Here is an 18778-nt window from a genome sequence, read left to right as displayed (position 1 = left end):
TTATTCAGACACAGCAGAAGAGGGCATCGGATCCCATTATACATGATTATGAGTCTGTATACGGGTGCTGGGAATTGAACTTAGGACCTCTGGACTCTTAAGCTCTGAGCCATCCATGTATTTTTGTTTACTCTTCCAGAACACAAAAAAGTATGTATCTGGTTTGATTCCAAAAATTTAGTTGCTTTATATTTAGCACTTAAATCTATCCACACTTGGAATTGATTTTGTGTGTGTGTGTGTGTGTGTGTGTGCACAAAGAGGTAGAGGAGAGAGAGAGAGAGAGAGAGAGAGAGAGAGAGAGAGAGAGAGAGGTGTTATGGCACTAACAGACAGTCATCTGCATTTCCTGGAAGGACTGTCAGGTCCCTAGAGCACCATACTGTAAAATTATGTCATGAATCATAAGGCAGTGTATGCGTGTGTCTGGCTTGTTCTAACATCTTCATCTGTCTGTTTACGCTCTTTTTTGCATATGTCTGTGGTGGGTGGGTGTGTGTGTGTGTGTGTGTGTGTGTGTGTGTGTGTGTGTGTTCCATGAGTGACATGAAATTCTTCCTCAATTGCTCTCACCTTATTCACTGGGCAGAGTCTCTCACTTGAACCCAGTGCTCATCATTTCAGCGAGAGTCACTCACCCTCTTGCTGTGGGCATCCTCTGTCTCTGCCTTCCCAGAGCTGTACTGAGGATGTGAGACAGCATTTGACCTGTCATGTGCTCTGTTGTTTTTCCAGAGGTTACGTGAGATACCTATCTATGAGGTTGAATAGATTAATAGTTACTAATAATTAACAATGAGCTATTCAACATAATCCAGGGAAATGAGTGTCATCAGCTTCATTTTATAGATGAAGGGACTGAGGCAGTGAGTAGTCAGGTAATTGGGAAGAGTGGAGAAAGTGAGCAGTGTGTTCAGAATCCACGCTCCAGTCTTCCTCCCTCTGTAGGTGCCATCTTGCTGGGCCACCATGCATCAGGTGTCCCAGTGGAATGCACACAGCTGAATGGGATTCTTTTACAGGCTTGGTGATTTACATGATTCCAAGGCAGAACCAAAGTTGGGTTTCAGAGTTCATCTTGCTTGGCTTCTCCAGGGACCCTACGACCAACAACATCCTCTTCTTTGTCTTCCTTCTCATCTACCTGAGCTCAGTCCTGGGCAATGGGCTCATCATCATGCTGGTCTGCCTGGACACACAGCTGCACACGCCCATGTACTTCTTCCTCTGTACCCTCTCCCTGTTGGATATGAGCTATGTCACTACCACTGTGCCCCAGATGTTGGTGCATCTTCTTGCTCACTCTCAGACCATCTCCTTTGCTGGCTGCTGGGTGCAGATGTATGTGTTTGGTGCCCTGGGTATAACTGAGTGCACCTTCTTTGTTGTCATGGCTTATGACCGGTATGTGGCCATTTGCTATCCACTGCGCTATACTCTCATCCTCAACTGGAGCCTGTGCATACGGTTGGCAGCAGGGTCTTGGATCTGTGGTTTCCTTTCCTCTTTGCTGCATACTTTCTTCACCATGAGTCTGCCCTATTGTGGGCCCAACAGGGTCAACCACTACTTGTGTGAAGGTCCTTCAGTGCGGAGCCTGGCTTGCATGGATACCCACCTCATTGAGATGGTAGACCTGGTCCTGAGTGTTTTTATGATTATCACTCCAATCTCCCTCATTGTGGCCTCTTACATTCGCATTGCCATGGCAATTCTGAAGATCAAGTCCACCCAGGGCCGCTGCAAGGCTTTCTCTACCTGTGCCTCCCACCTGACCGTGGTTACCCTCTTCTATGCTCCAGCCTCTTATGTCTACATGAGGCCCAGCTCCAGCTACTCTCCTGAGCGAGACAAGCAGATCTCTCTCTTTTACAATGCCTTCACAGCCTTGCTGAATCCTGTGGTCTACAGTCTGAGAAACAAGGACATCAAGAGAGCATTTCTCAAGATGATAGGACGTGTTAGGGTGGACTTGTGAAGCAGGACGGTAAAGCCTTAGATAAACATTGCATAAAATGTTCAGTGTTTAAGGCATAGTGTCTTTGTTGTATGTGAGCAACATTGTGTAGGTGACTGGAACTGGGGACGTTTATGAAACTGAGAGGACTGTCTTGATGAACTACAGTTTTACAGAAAACACCACCATATCTTAGGGGCTATAAGTGGAGAGACTCACTCGTTCCTCACATTTGCTCAAATTTGTTGGGAATTCATTCATGTAGTCAGTCTCAGGTCTATCCTGAAAGAGCCATCCGGTATACAATACATTCAAGAACAGAAGGAATGGAATAGTGGATAGGACCTAGAACATGTCAGCTTCTCAATAGCGATCAGCCTCCCCTGACAGACATTCTTTTGCCAGTGAAAGCATCAAAATCCGGCCTGACAGCAAGAGGTTGGGAAATATTTTACTTCCACAGAGAAGCAATGTAAGTCATGTGACAGTGGTCTGGTGTTTATAGTTCCAGTATAGAGAAATAAATAATTACTAGGAGTTATGTAGCGGGCTGTATTTTCCTGGAAGTCCACTGCATACACTTAAGTCAGCAGGAAACTTGTTGTTAGTGATATTGTAATAGAAACAGTAGAGGCTGATGTGCTGCAGGCTAAGTAATACAGCACAGGTTGTCATTATTAAAATTAAAGCAGTGTTGGACGGACATACAGGTTGAGACCAAGTTTCCTGCCTAAATTCAATGTAGTCTCTGGTTAAACATAATGAAGTCCGCCTTGTGTGGTCAAGTGGAAGCTGAGGGAGCTGGTTTCCTTGCAGAAGTCCCAGCTCTTGCTGCAAGTGGCATGAAGCATCTGAGGACACGTCTCCCCTGTGACAGCTGACGCTGGTCCTTTTCTACACTGAGGTGGTGGTATCCTTTACCTATCAGCTCCAGAGTAGCTCTTGTCTGGCCAATAAGCAAATTCCTCTGTGCTTCAGGGCCTGAACTATTCTTTCACTAATGATGTCTGCCTTCTGATTTTCTTCTTTAATCATGTTTGTGGGTTGTGTCCTAAATATAATCCATTGATAGAATTTATTATTTATTTGTGGGTTCGTGTTAAGAGAAGGCCTTATAAACCCCATGCCAGCTCGGACTTTTCAATGTATCTAGAAACAATGTTGAATTTCAGATCTTCCTGTCTCCACCTCCCATTACTGTGATTATGGGTCTATGACACAAGACCTGCTGATATTTCAGTTTTTGGATGATGTCTTTTGTATCATAAGGGCCTCACTTTGGTAAAATCCACCTCAATCACTTTTATCTCTGTCTCCTAGAATATATCCAAGGTATAATTTCCTAATGCAAGGTCCTGAGAAATCCTCCTAGATTTTAAACATTTCATTTACATTTCGATCCATTTTGTGGTAATTTTGTTCACAGCATGTGACCATGGTCCAGTTTTCATTCTTTTATGTGTGCTTGTCTCATTGAGTGATCTTTACATCCTTGACTATTATTGGTTGATGTACATTTTAGTGCTTCTGTTGAGTTAATTGAGATAATGTCATCTTTTTCGATCCCCCTTTGCCTTTGCCTAAACAATCCTCTGCCTTCTTCCTCCCTCCCCAGAAAGGCCAAATCTGCCTTGTCAACATAGTTGAGATTTTTCATGGCCTTAACTATGGTCCAGATGTATTAACCAAAATAATTGTCAAGTTTTGTGTAAAATAACTATTATGCCCTCCCAGGGGTGAACAATTCAAGGTTCCTCTGACCATAATGTAACTGTTATAATTATTAGTTTTTGCTCTTAAATCGGTATCCCAGAAATTGGGCAGCAAGAGGTTCTTCAGAGGATTGACCCTACTCTGTTCTAGCTACCAATAAAATCTACCAATAAAAAGGACTGAAAAATCTTAATTGGTGTAACCAACATGGTTGTCAAGAACTATCGTGTTTGTGTCAAACTTTGGAGTGTCAGTCTTATTATAGTCAATCTCATGTGAACCTTTTGCCACCATCTTTCTTTTCTGGTTGCTATGGATGTGAGATTGGAAATCAGGAGCCCTCCAACCTTCTTTTTTTCAAGATTCTTTTTGCCTTTTCTGAATCCCTTGCAATTTCCAGTGACTTTTAGGACCCATTTCACAATTCTAAAGAATGTGGGAGTGAGGACTATGAGAGAGATACATTGAATATGTAGAGCAATTTAGGAAGCATTGGCCTCTTAACAACAGAATGTCTTCTAATATAGGAACCAGAAGGCATTATGTAATCAGAGGGCCTCATTGACCATGATGAGCTAGGTGTTATTTATCACAGAAGCTGTGTACCACAGAATGACAGTGTGCAAATACAGTTAACTCTTACGTGAACATGAGATTACTCAAGGAGGTGACCCAAGATAGTAGGGGTTTTCTTCTTTTATTCTTCTTTTTTCTTTTCTTTTCTTTATTTCCTTCCTACCTTTCTTTTGTTCTTCCTTCCTTCCTTCCTTCCTTCCTTCCTTCCTTCCTTCCTTCCTCTCTCTCTCTCTCTCTCTCTCTCTCTTTCTTTCTTTCTTTCTTTCTTTCTTTCTTTCTTTCTTTCTTTCTTTCTTTCTTTTGACAAGGTTTCTCTGTGAAGCCCTGGTTATGCGCTGGAAAAAGCTCTGTATTTTAGATTGGACTTGAACCCACAGAGCTTGGCCTGCTTCTTCCTCTTGAGTGCTGGGATTAAAGACATGCACACTACAAACCAGCTATAATTGTAGTTTTAGTTAACTTTTCATGTTGAACGTGTTTCAGGACCAGCTCACAGTACTTTAAAAATCATGTCAATGCTATGGTGGCCTGTGGTAGGACAGGCAAGACCTCTCAGCCCACTCTTCACCTTTGGAATCTTTAGGACTCTAAGGCACAAGAAGAAGTCAGGGATGGACATTCATGATTATGCAAAGTCGGCCACTTCTGGTACCAGGTGCTTGCCATAATCATACTTAGTTCTCTCAGCAACTGCAGATGGGAAGAAGTTATTCTTGGCAATTTACAGAGGAGATAGCTGAGGCGGGGCCACAGTGAGTTTTAGAGAGAATGTTCTAGAACCTGATGTATCTGGAAACCAAGTCTTATTAATGTACTTAAGATCTATAAGTCCCTGAGTGAGTTCCCGCACTCCACTGGGAGGGAGAAGACACCGCTGCCTGCCTATGATGATATACCAGAGTTGACTGTTAAGTACCTGCTGGGGCAGTGATGGCTCAGGTATTGGATATAGAGTTGAAGCAGGAATAGACTCAGGTGTTGTCTCATTGGAAGTGAGAGAAGGGTTTGGGCATTAAATGAGGAGTTTAGGCCTTGACTTTTATGTCAGGTGACAGTGTCACCTCCTCTGTTCTGAGCTGCTCATATTGCCCAAGTTGTCCTGAAATGGAGGTCATGGTTCCTTCATTTGCTAGTTGTTTCCCCTCCCCTGTTGTTCCCCAAGAGTCTCTTCCAGGTAATGTTTTTGTTTACAACATTCAGGGAATCACCCCTGGGAACAGAAATGGCCCTTCTCCAACTCTGCTGGGTAGGCTAAGAGGGAAGGCAGGGTCCTAAAGTCACAGCAGCTTGTACCATGGGAGAAGTTTGACAATTGGAGACTCAATTTGCTATGCAGGTTCTGCACCCTCAGAAGCCAAGCCCAGCCTGCTCTTAGGGGGAAAAAGGCTGGAGACTCAGCTACTTGAACTGTCAGAAACCTTGGATATTGTCTGTATATTGTGCTACATATAATATCAACTCTCTGGATCCAGTTATTTAGTGATTTTCCTGATTAGTCTCTGCCACAAGAGCAAGAAGCAGCCATTCAGTGGCACCTTCTTGGACCAGGAGTGGCATCACAAGGGGTGTGAAGATCAGAAGTAGCGGGACCGCCCCTTTCGACTGTGTACACATCACCATAGACCTGCGGCCCAGCCCCTCATTGCCTGCTCTTCTTCCTTCACCCTGGTTTACCTCACCCTTGTGCCCTTCATTCCTTCCTCTTCACCCTTCTTCCTCCTTTATGCATTGAATGTTTCCTGACAGTTTGTTTCCCGCCATGCTCTAGGTCAGTACTAGACACAAGGATGCAGTGTTATTCTGAGCTCAAGGATCTTTTTTTTATTTATTTAAAGATTTATTTATTTATTATATATATAAGTATACTTCAGACACACCAGAAGATGGCATCAGATCTCATTATTGATGGTTGTGAGCTACCATGTGGTTGCTAGGATTTGAACTCAGGGCCTCTGGAAGAGCAGTTAGTGCTCTTAACCACTGAGCCATCTCTCCAGCCCGAGCTCAAGGATCTTAAGTGAGGCTGAAAACCATAGCCATGAGTATAGACAGCAGTGTTCTGTTAGAAACAGCCTTCCACCAGGCAGGGGGACAGCTGGATGTGCTCTTAGGACATAGACAGATGGATCTCATGTAGCCTAGCCTGGATGTCTTACTATATAGGCGAGGCCACCGTGTCTGATTTACAACACTCTAGGTCCTGGAATTTGGAATTATAAGTTTTTAAATGTGTTTTAATGTTTTCTCCTGAGACTTCAATATTGCCAGGTAGTCCATTTTTGCCCAGAACTCATAAAATGGCTGTTTTTCCCTGGATAGTTCTGGGACTGTGATCTGGATAACCAGACTTAGTAGTAGGATGTTATAAATGAAAACAGACTGCTGGGCAGTCAAGACAACAAAGGTTTTGCTTGACTAATTCATTGTCTTCTCTCTCTCTCTCTCTCTCACTCTCTCTGTCTGTCTGTCTGTTTCTCTGTGCTCTGTATCTCTGTCAGTCAGTCAGTCATTCAATTATTCCTTCAGTCAGTCACTCTCTCTGTCTGTCTCTTTCTGTGTCTCTCCCTGCTTATCTGTCTGTCTGTCTGTCTGTCTGTCTCTCTCTCTCTCTCTCTCTCTCTCTCTCTCTCTCTCTCACACACACACACACACACACACACACACACACACACACACACACACTCTGTAGGTGGAGATTTTCACCCAAAGTACTTAGTTCCAGAATACTTATAATTTACCAAACCCTCTCCCTTTGTTTCCTTTTACCTTTCAATAAATTCCTTGAGCCTCCCCAACTCAGACAAGAGGGAATTCTCACCCTGAGAGCTAATCTGTGGGTAGCCATCCAGCTCTGTCCTAGGATCTCTGCTCTGAGCAGACTCTCAGTGAGCTCAACAGAGGACACTGAAGGCTGTGTTCTTCACCTCCCACTCCAGAGTCTGTGAGCCAGAGCAGAGAAGGCAGGGACTGAGAGCCAGGCTCTGAGACTCTGCCACACAAACTCAAACTTGTCACTGTATTCTTGAACATAACACTTACTTTCCTTATGTCCTAGATTTTCATCTGACAGGCACAACAAAAAAATCTCTCCTTCAGTGACTTGATTTTGGTTGAGCTGAGATTAGTACACAGTTACTGGCCTGGACCAATCACCCTTTAAATATCACTCGCTATTGTTGCTGGACAGCAGAGTGGACAAATCCCCCCTCAGCCATACTCTTATTGTCCATCATCCTTTCCCAGTTCTCTGGGAATTCAGTTAAAATGGAGGAAAGAATTTTCTAGGATTCTTCAGATTGTATCCAGCCAAAGATAGGATGTCTCCTGCCTGGGTTAGGGGTGAGAGGTGGGCATCACTGTGCGGGTGTTGGTCCACCTCTCCATGGTGTGACGCTCGGTAAGTGCCTTAAGGAGGAAGAGGGACAGAGATGTGTAGAATACTCCATTTGCATGGAGATTTTGGAGTGGAGACAGCTGTGCCTGAGATTGACGCCTTCAGTAAGCAGAGCACTGGGGCTATTGTCATCATTCTGGTACGTGAGTGGTGGTCAGGCCTCAGGGATGACAGAATGAGTGAGTGTGAGTTTATGCTGTGGTCTTACATGTTACCCTGCTTATTTAGGCAGCCACCTCTGGGAATGTGTATGTGTATATATTCTCTTTTCTTGTAAAAGTCTTTAAAAATTAATTTTTTCACCATCTGCACCTGGATCTCATCCTCAGCCACAGCCCTCTGTGCCCGGATCCTCCTGGGAGAGAGCTGATCTCCAGGAGTGTGACACACCTGAGACTGAGGTAGCACTACTACTTCTGTTCCAAGGGACCTGCCTGGAGCCCTCGGGATGCAGGAGTTGAGGAGAAGTCTGAGATAGGATCCTTTTAGTTATGTCTGCCCTTGGAAATGACCCTGTGCCACAGTCCTCAGGGCCAGGTCACACTAGGAGAGAGCTAATCTCCCAGGCTTGCTGACACACCTGAGAGTACAGGAGTGTCAAGCCAGTGTCAAAGACAGCAAGACCAGCTAACACCAGAAATAACCAGATGGCGAGTGGCAAGTGTAAGGACATAAGGAACAGAATCCAAGGCCATGTAGCATCTTCAGAACCCAGTTCTCTCACTACGGCAAATCCAGGTTACGCCAATGTTGGTAGCTATTTCCTTAAAACCCTTCATTATTGATGTTATTAGTATAGCTAGAGGTAAGTATGACTGGGTTCATGGAAAATCCCCAGCCAGCTGCAGAAGACTAATACAAATCTGGTGGTCAGGATGAATAATGATCTAATAAAGCTCTGACCTTGCTGAGAAATACATCTGACATCAGGATGCCCAATGTGATGACCTGTAACCTTTCTGAGAAACCAACATCCTGCTGACTAATGATATGACAAACATGTAACCTTTTTGAGAAACCAACATCCTATTGACATCAGCTGACCACAAGAGAGTTGTGTCCTTGGCTTGCGTAAATGTTTGACACTTCCCCCCTCCCTCTGTTACCCCTATTATGGTATACATTCAGCCTTGGGAAAAAATAAAATTATTGTCTTGATCATACTTTTGTCTTGGCATCCTTTTTCGTGTCTCTTGTCCCCTATTCTCTTCTAGGTACCCTCTGCACCCTTGTTGATTGTCCTGCAGGATGGGACAACTGACCAGGACACCTCAACACATCAGAAAAGCAAGATTCTGAGTTGAAATCACACCTCATAATGATGATAGATGAATTTGAGAAGAACATGAATAAGTCCTTTAAACAAATATAGGACAACACAGGTAAACAGTTAGAAGCCCTTAATGAAGAAACACAAAAATCCCTTAAAGAATTATAGGAAAACACAAGCAAACAGGTAAAGGAATTGAACAAAACCATCCGGGATCTAAAAATAGAAATAGAGACAATAAAGAAATCATAAGGGAGACAACCCTGGATATAGCAAACCTAGGAAAGAGATCAGGAGTCACAGACTCAAGTACCACCAACAGAATACAAGAGATAAAAGAGAGAATCTCAGGGGCAGAAGATACCATAGAAAACATTGATAAACAGTCAAAGAAAATGCAAAATGCAAAAAGCTCTTAATCTAAACCATCCAGGAGTCCATGGCATAATGAGATCAAATCTAAGGATGATAGGTATAAAAGAGAGTGAAGATTCCTAACTTAAAGGGCCAGTAAATATCTTCAACAAAATTATAGAAGAAAACTTCCCTAACCTAAAAAAGATGCCTATAAGCATACTAGAAGCCTACAGAACTCCAAATAAATTAAGAAAAGAAATTCATCCTGTCACATAATAGTCAAAACCCCAAATGCACAAAACAAAGAAAGAATATTAAAAGCAGTAGAAGAAAAGGGTCAAGTAACATATAAGGACAGACCTATCAGAATGACACCAGAATTTCAATAAAGACTACGAAAGCTAGAAGATCCTGGGCAGATGACATACAGACCCTAAGAGAAAACAAATGCCTGCCCAGGCTACTATAGTCAGCAAAACTCTCCATGACCATAGATGGAGAAACCAAGATATTCCATGACAAAACAAAATTTACACAATATTTTTCCACAAATCCAGCCCTACAAAGGATAATAAATGAAAAACTCCAAAACAAGCAAGTTACAGTCTAGAAAAAGCAAGCAAGCAATCTTCTTTCAACTAACCCAAAAGAAGATAGCCACACAAACATAATTCCACCTCCAACAGCAAAAATGATAGGAAACAACACTCATTGGTCTCTACTATCTCTCAACATTAGTGGAGTAAATTCCCCAATAAAAAAACATAGCCTAACAAACTAGATACATAAACAGGACTCAGCATTTTGCTGCATAGTGGACATGCACCCGAGTCTGCACAAAGGTGCACAAATGCACAAGAATAGACACTTACTCAGAGTAAAGGGCTGGGAAAAATTTCTCCAAGCAACTCTTCCCAAGAAACAAGCTGGAGTAGCCATTGCAATATCAAATAAAATCGACTTTAAACCAAAAGTTATAAAAAAGAATAAGGAAGGATATTCATCAAAGGAAAAATCCACCAAGAAGAACTCTCAATTATGAATATCTATGCTCCAAATGCAAGAGCATCAACATTCATAAAAGAAACTTTAGTAAAGCTCAAAGCATACATTGCACCACACAGAATAACAGGGAGACTTCAGCACCACACTCCCATCAATGGACAGAAACAGAAACTAAGCAGAGACACAATGAAATTAACAGAAGTTATGAACCAAATGGATTTAACAGTTATTTATTCACCATTTCATCCAAAAGCAGAAGAATATACCTTCTTCTCAACACCTCATGGTACCTTCTCCAAAATTGGCCATAAAACGGGACTCAACAGATCCAAGAAGGCTGAAATATTCCCATGCATCCTATCGGATCTCCACAAACTGATCTTCAATAACAACAAAATGACAGGAAGCCCACATACACATGGAAGCCGAACAATGCTCTGCTCAATGATAACTTGGTCAAGGAAGGAATAAAGAAAGAACTTAAAGACAGGTTAGAATTTAATGAAAATGAAGGCACAGCATATCCATACTTATGGGACACAATGAAAGCAGTGCTAAGAGGAAAACTCATAGCGCTCAGCGCCTCCAAAAAGAAACAGGAGAGAGCATACACTGGCAGCTTGACAGCACACCTGCAAGCTCTAGAACAAAAAGAAGCAAATATATACAAGAGGAGTAGAGGGCAGGAAATAGTCAAATTCAGGACTGAAATCAACCAAGTAGAAACAAAAAGAACTATACAAAGAATCAACAAAACCAGGAGCTGGTTGTTTGAGAAAATCAACAAGATAGATAAACCCTTAGCCAGACTAACCAGAGGGCACAGAGAGAGCATCTAAATTAAGAAAATCAGAAATGAAAAGGGAGACATAACAACAGAATTGGAGGAAATAAAAAAATCAACAGATCATACTACAAAAGCATATATTGAACAAAACTGGATAATCTGGATGAAATGGACAGTTTTCTAGACAGATATCAGGAACCATAGTTAAATCAGGATCAGAGAACCCATCTAAACCGTTCCATAACTCCAAAAAAAAAAAAAAGCAGTCATTAAATGTCTTTCAAAAAAATCTAGGACTAGATGGATTTAGTGCTGAATTCTATCAGACCTTCATAGAAGACTTAGTACCAATACTGTCCAAACTATTCCACAAAATAGAAATTGAAGGAATACTACCCAATTGATTCTGTGAAGCTACGATTACACTTACACATAAGCTACACAAATACCCAACCAAGAAAGAGAACTTTAGACCAATTTCCCGTATGGATATGGATGCCAAAATACTCAATAAGATTCTCACAAACTGAATCCAAGAACACATCAAAATGATCATTCATCATGATCAAGTAGTCTTCATCCCAGGAATGCAAGGATGATTCAATATATAGAAATCTATCAATGTAATGCACTATATAAACAAATTCAAAGAAAAAACCCACGTGATCATCTCATTAGATGCTGAGAAAAGCATTTGACAAAATTCAGCACCCCTTCATGATAAAAGTCTAGAAAAGATTAGGAATTCAAGGCCCATACCTAAACATAGTAAAAGCCATATACAGCAAACCAATAGCCAATACCAAACTAAATGGAGAGAAACTTGAAGCAATCCCACTAAAATCAGGGACTAGACAAGGCTGCCCCTCTTTTTCTACCTATTCAATATAGTACTTGAAGTCCTAGCCAGAGCAATTAGACAACAAAAAGGTCAAGGGAATAGAAACTGTAAAAGAGGAAGTCAAAAATATCACTTTTTGCAGATGCCATAGTAGTATATTTAAGTAATCCTGAAAATTCCACCAAAGAACTTCTACAACTGACATAGAACTTTGGCAAAGTGGCTGGATATAAAACTTACTCAAATCAGTAGCCTTACTGTACTCAAAGAATAAACAGGCTGAGATAGAAATTAGAGAAACAACACCTTTTACAATAGTCACAAATAATATAAAGTAACTCAGGGTGATTCTAACCAAGCATGTGTCTGTATGACAAGGTCTTCATGTCACTGAAGAAAAAATTGACGAAGACCTCAGAAGATGGAAAGATCTCCAATGCTCATGGATTGGCAGGATTCATAGAGTAAAAATGACCACCACTGCAATCCCCATCGAAATCACAAGTCAATACTGAAGTACTGACAGAGTTAGAGAGAGCAATTTACAAATTCATTTGGAATAACAAAAATCCAGGGGGTTGGGGATTTAGCTCAGTAGTAGAGCACTTGCCTAGAAAGCACAAGGCCCTGGGTTCAGTCCCCAGCTCCGGAAAAAAAAAAAAAAAGAAGAAAAAGAAAATCCAGGATAGCCAAAACTTTCCTAAACAGTAAAAGAACTTGTGGAGGAATCACCATCCCTGACCTCAAGCTGTATGACAGAGCAATAGTGATAAAAACTGCATGGTATTGGTACAGGCAGGTAGATCAGTAGAATAGAACTGAAGACCCAGAAATGAACCCACACACCTCTGCCACTTGATCTTAGACAAAGGAGCTGAAACCACCCAGTGGAAAAAAAGACAGCATTTTCAACAAATAATACTGGTTCACCTGGAGGTAAACATTTAGAAGAATAAAAACCAATCCATTCTTATTTCCTTGTACAAAGATCAAGTCCAAGTGGATCTTGGGCCTCCACATAAAACCACATACACTGAAACTAATAGAAGTGAAAGTGGGCAAGAGGCTCCAACACATGGGCATAGGGAAAATTTCCTGAACAAAATACCAATGACTTATGCTCTCGAAAAATGGGACTCCATAACATTGCAAAGCTTCTGTAAGGCAAAAGACACTGTCATTAGGATTAAACTATAACCCACAGATTGGGGAAAATGTCTTTACCAATCCTACATCCTATAGAGAGCTAATATCCAATATATACAAAGAACTCAAGAAGTTAGACTCCAGAGACTCAAATAACCCTTTAAAAAATGGAGTACAGAGCTAAACAAAGAATTCTCATGTGAGGGATATAGAATGGCTGAGAAACACCTAAAGAAATGATCACCATCTTTAGTCATCAGGGAAGTACAAATCAAACAACCCTGAGATTCCACCTCACACCATGAGAATGGCTAAGATCAAAAACTCAGGTAACAACAGATGATGGCGAGGATGTGGAGAAAGAGGAACACTCTTCCATTGTTGGTAGGATTGCAAGCTGGCACAACCATTCTGGAAATCAGTCTGGTGGTTCCTCACAAAATTGGACATTCCACTACCTGAGGACCCAGCTGTACCACTCCTGGGCATATACCCAAAGGTGCTTCAACATAATAACAAAGACACATGCTCCATTATGTTCATAGCAGCCTTACTTAAAATAGCCAGAAGCTGGAAAGAACCCAGTTGTCCCTCAACAGAGGAATGGATATAGAAAATATGGTACATTTAGACAATGAAATACTTCTCAGCTATTAAAAATAATGACTCATGAAATTCACAGGCAATTGGATGGAACTAGAAAATATCATCCTGAGTGAGGTAACCCAGTCACAAAAAACCACACATGGTATGCACTCACTGATAAGTGGATATTCTCCCAAAATCTCGGATTACCCTAAATACAATCCACAGACCACATGAACCTCAAGAAGAAGGATGACCAACATGTGGACTCTTTGGCTCTTCTTAGAAGGGGGAACAAAAATATTAATAGGAGGATATACAGAGACAAAGTCTCGAGCAGAGTCTGAAGGAATGGCCATTCAGAGACTGCCCCACCTTGGGATCCAGCCCATATACATACATTTACCAAACCAAGTCACTACTGGGGATGCCAAGACACGCATACTGATAGGATCCTCATATAGCTGTCTCCTGAGAGTCTCTCCCAGAGCATGACAAATATATAGGCGGATTCTGGCAGCCAATCATTGAACTGAGAATGGGGTCCCCACTGGAGGAGAAAGGATTGAGGGAGCTAAAGGGTTTTGCAAACCCAGAAGAACAACAATACCAACCAACCAGAGCTACCATTGGACTAAAATACCATCCAAAGTGTACACATGAACAGACCCATGAGTCCAGCTGCATATGTAGCAGAGGATGGCCTTGTTGGACACCAATGGAAGGAGAAGGCCTTGGTCTTGTAAAGGCTAGACCCCCTAATGTAGGGGGATGTCATGGTGGGGAGGTGGGTAAAGGTGGGTGGATGAGTGGGGAAGCACGCTCATAGAAGAAGGGGCATGGAGAATGCAATAGGGAGTTTATGTATGGGATACCTGGAAAAGGGATATACTTGAAATGTAAATAAAAAGTATCCAATAAAAAAAGAATTGACAAATGGGACTTCATAAAATTGCAAAGCTTCTGTAAGACAAAGGACACTGTCAATAGTACAAGAGACAACCAACAAATTGGAAAAATATCTTTACCAATCCTACATCCATTAGAGGGCTCATATCCAATATATTCAAAGAATTCAAGAAGTTAGACTCTAGAGAATCAAAGAACCCTTTAAAAATGGGGTACAAAGCTAAACAAAGAATTCTTAACTGAGGAATATCGAATGGTTGAGAAGCACCTAAAGAAATGGTCAACATCCTTAGTCATCAGGGAAATGCAAATCAAAAAACCCCCTGAGATTCCACCTCACCCCTGTCAGAATGGTTACAACTACTCTGGAATTTCAGTCTGTTGGTTCCTCAGAAAATTGGGCATAGTACTAACTGAGGACACAGCTATACCACTCCTGGGTATACACCCAAAAGATGTGCCAACATATAATAAGGACACTTGCTCCACTATGTTCATAGCAGCCTTATTAATAATAGCCAGAAGCTGGAAAGAACCCAGATGCCCTTTGACAGAGAATGGATAAAGAAAATGTGGTACATATACACAATGGAGTACTACTCAGCTATCAAAAACAATGACTTCGTGAACTTGATAATAACATCCTGAATGACGTAACCCAATCACAAAAGAACTCACATGGTATGAACTCACTGGTAAGCGGATATTAGCCCAAAAGCTCGAATTACCCAAGATACAATCCACAGACCACGTGAAGCTCAAGAAGAAGGATGACCAAAGTATGGATGCTTCAGATCTTCTTAGAAGGGGGAACAAAAATACTCACAGGAGGAAATATGGAGACAAAGCATGGAGCAGAGATTGAAAGGTCATCCAGAGACTGCCCCCATGGAGATATATTCCATGTAAAACCACCAAACCCAGACAATATTGCAGATGCCAAGCAGTACATGCTGACAGGAGCCTGATATAGCTGTCTGCTAATATGCTCTACCAGAGCCTGACAAATACAGAGGCAGATGCTTACAGCCAACCACTGAATTGAGAACAGGGTCCTCCGGGGATGAATTAGAAAAAGGACTGAAGGAGCTGAAGGGTGTTTCAACTGCATAAGAAGACACTATCAACCTAACAGACCCCCCTTCCCCAGAGCTCCCAGGGGCTAAACCACTATCCCAAGAGAACACAGGAATCGAAGTATGGCTCCATCCACATATGTAACAGAGGATGGCCTTGTCAAGCATCAATGGAAGAAGAGACCCTGGTCCTGAGAAGGCTCAATGCCCGAGTGTAGGAGAATGCCAGGGTGGGTAGGAAGTGGGTGGGTGGGTGAGGGAGCACCCTCATAGAAGAAGGGTGGTGGTGGTTGCATAGTGGGTTTCTGGAAGGGAAACAGGGAAATGGGATAACATTTAAAATGTAAATAAAAAATACAATTAGATATGTCAGACCAATCTTCAGCTCTGCAATATTTAGGAAGCCGAGGCACAGGCAGAAGGCAGGGATGGCCATTCATGGTCATGGAGCATTAGCCAGTTCTTGTACCAGATGCTCAGTATAATCACACTTAATTCACAGTCACACACAACCCTAGACAAGAAGAGGTTACTGTTGGCACTGTGTGAAGTGTGAAGACACTGTTGTTGTCTTCAGACACACCAGAAAAGGGCATCAGATCTCATTACAGATGGTTGTGAGCCACCATGTGGGTGCTGGGAATTGAACTCAGGACCTCTGGAAGAGCAGTCAGTGCTTTTAATCACTGAGCCATCTCTCCAGCCCCAAGAACTTATTCTTAATTACAAATGGATACCTTAACCTGCAAGGACTTGACACCTATCAAAGTAGAACTTATTTCTTTTTTTTGAACTTATTTCTTAACTACAAACAGAAACCTTAATGAGCATGGGACAAACAGGAAGTTATTCTTAACCAGCTTCAAACAAAACCCTGAACCTTCTAGGTCTGTTGTTTCTGCTTTGGTCTCACAGTAGACCCTGCTGACCTCCAATGACCACAAGTCATGGTGGGGTGTTATATCCCCCTGTGATAGTAGATCTCAGATAGTTCAGGAAGGGATAGAGACCTGACTCAAATGTGGTCTCATTGGAATTCAGGGCTCAGGGTCTGGGCAGTAAATGGATTTTAGGTCTTGACTGACTCATGGTCTATGTTCAGGTGTTGACCGATTCACAGTCAATGTTCTGACTGCTCCTATTCTTCAGTCTGTTAAAGCAAAGAGGTCATTACTTCTCCACATGGAGTCATATCCTTGTAGTGTGTTCCCCAAGAGTCTCTTCCTTGGCATGCTCTTGTTGAGAGCATTAGGGGATCCCCACTGGGAACAGAAATAGCCCTTTCCCAGCTCTCCTGGGGGCCAAGAGAGAAGGCAGCAGTTTTACCCAGCAGCTCATTCCACTGGGAAGAGGGTAAGATGGGGAAGCTCCCTTGGTGTCTCAGGATCTTATAGGCAACATTGTCAGGAGCTGTTCTGCTCTGTGTGGAGAAGGCAAAACACTCAGTTCCCATTAAGGTCTAAAAACCTTCATTATTTTCTGGAAACTGGGCTGCCTAGAATCTGGGTTCCCTCACTGTGTTGTCCTAGGAACTTCCTGGTTAATATCTTTCCCACAAGAGCAAGAAACAGCCACTCACTGACAGCTGGTTGGATCCATGGGTGGTAAGATGTCCAATGGTGCTGGGCTTGTGTGGGGTCCAGGCATGTGTGGGGCTAGAAATCAGAAGAAGCCAGACCAGTTGTATGTAGCCCTTCCGTGTATGTGTTCCAGATCTTTGTGAAGCTTCTCCAAATTACCTGCTTCCTCTCTCAGTTGTGTTCCCTTTATTCCTGGCTCTTTGCCTTCCTTCTGTTAGGAGAACTTACTGCTTCAAGCCACATTCTTCATTGGTATTGAGAACGAACAGTACAACACCCTGAGCTCAAAGTCTCAACCTGCAAGACTGCATCCTCGAGAGAGCAGTGCTGGCCAATGTTGATGGGAACTTTTCTCCATCACAGAGAGGCAGCTTGTCATGGTTCTTAGGGGACAGAGTCATAGCAGCTTTACTCTTTGGTTTTGTGAGACAGAGTCTGCTGTGGACTCATCTCTCTAAGAGCAAGGTGTGCAGCCGAGTCTGTTCTTAAAATCCTGAACCTCTGTCATGGGACGGGTTGTACACCTTTAACTCAGCGTTTGGGATGCAGACACTCGTGGATCTCTGTAAATTAGAAGTCAGCCTGGTCTATATAGTGAGTTCCAGGACACCCCAAGTTACCTAGTGAAACCCTGCCTGACCCTCAGCTTTCTAGGCTCTAGAATCACGGGTTGGAGCCAAGACACCTGGTTGTGCTTTTTTTTCAATACGATTTTTACCATGTAGCTTGTTTCCACCTGGAATTTGCATCCAAGCTCTCACCTCTCCAAAGTGCAGGTCTCAGGCCTGAGCCAGGAAGCTGAGAAGGGACACTGTCCGGGAAGACAGAGGCCATTGTTGGTGGAAAACATAAAAAACTTCAGTCAGTTTAATGGGGTCATCTTCCACGCCATGGGACTGTATTTGAAAGAGGCGAGAAAGGGGGAGGGATTTTTCATCAGTATCTTAAGTTCCAGGATGTTCAGAATTTCTAAAATCTCCTTCAGTTGGTTACCTCTGCCTTTAAGTACAGCTTGTGGCCTCCCCCATTCAGACGTGAGAGGAATCTCGGCAGGAGAGCTGGTCTTTGAGTAGTCATTGTCCTAGGAGCTCTGCTCTGTGCAGAATCACAGTGAGCTCAACTAGAGGACACTGTGGAGACTGCATTCTTCTCCTCCCACCAAAATCTGGTGTGCCACAGCGGAGAAGGCAGGGACTGAGGGCCAGGCTCTGAGGCTGGACCACCTCTCCTCCCACTTCTAGCTTGAAATCTTGAACGGACTTCCTTCTCTAGGTGTTAGGTTTTCCCCTACAATACGGATAAAGATACTCCTTTCAGTGAGTAATTGTGATGTCAGGCTAAAGTTAGTGGAGCGATTTCTGGGATATATAAATCATCCAAAATAAATTGTGGTTCTGTTGTTGCAAAGGTAGAAAATCATCCATATAGTTCTCTGTTGTAGGTCATTCTCTCCGTTGCCTGGGAATTCAGTCCAAAATTGTCTTCAGACCCCTCTTGGATTCCTCAGATTGTAACCAGCGACTAAACAGGAAATGCAGGATATCTCCTGCCTGGGTTAGGGGTGCAAGGTGGCAGCATAGAA

General features: G+C 42.6%; 1 protein-coding gene across 1 annotated transcript; it reads left to right on the top strand.

The window, feature by feature from the left end:
- The first annotated feature begins 1036 nt into the window (after positions 1-1036).
- On the top strand, positions 1037-1978 carry LOC148006015 (olfactory receptor 2A12-like). The gene has a single exon (XM_087551550.1). It carries the CDS (start codon positions 1037-1039, stop codon positions 1976-1978), a length of 942 nt encoding a protein of 313 aa, XP_087407676.1.
- Positions 1979-18778: the final 16800 nt, after the last annotated feature.

This window comes from Rattus norvegicus, chromosome 5 (genome assembly GCF_021556685.1).
Source record: "Rattus norvegicus strain SHRSP/BbbUtx chromosome 5, alternate assembly SHRSP_T2T, whole genome shotgun sequence".
NCBI classification, from domain to species: domain Eukaryota; kingdom Metazoa; phylum Chordata; class Mammalia; order Rodentia; family Muridae; genus Rattus; species Rattus norvegicus.
Note: the sequence above shows the minus strand (reverse complement) of the source record. Positions and strands in the feature narration are given on the sequence as shown.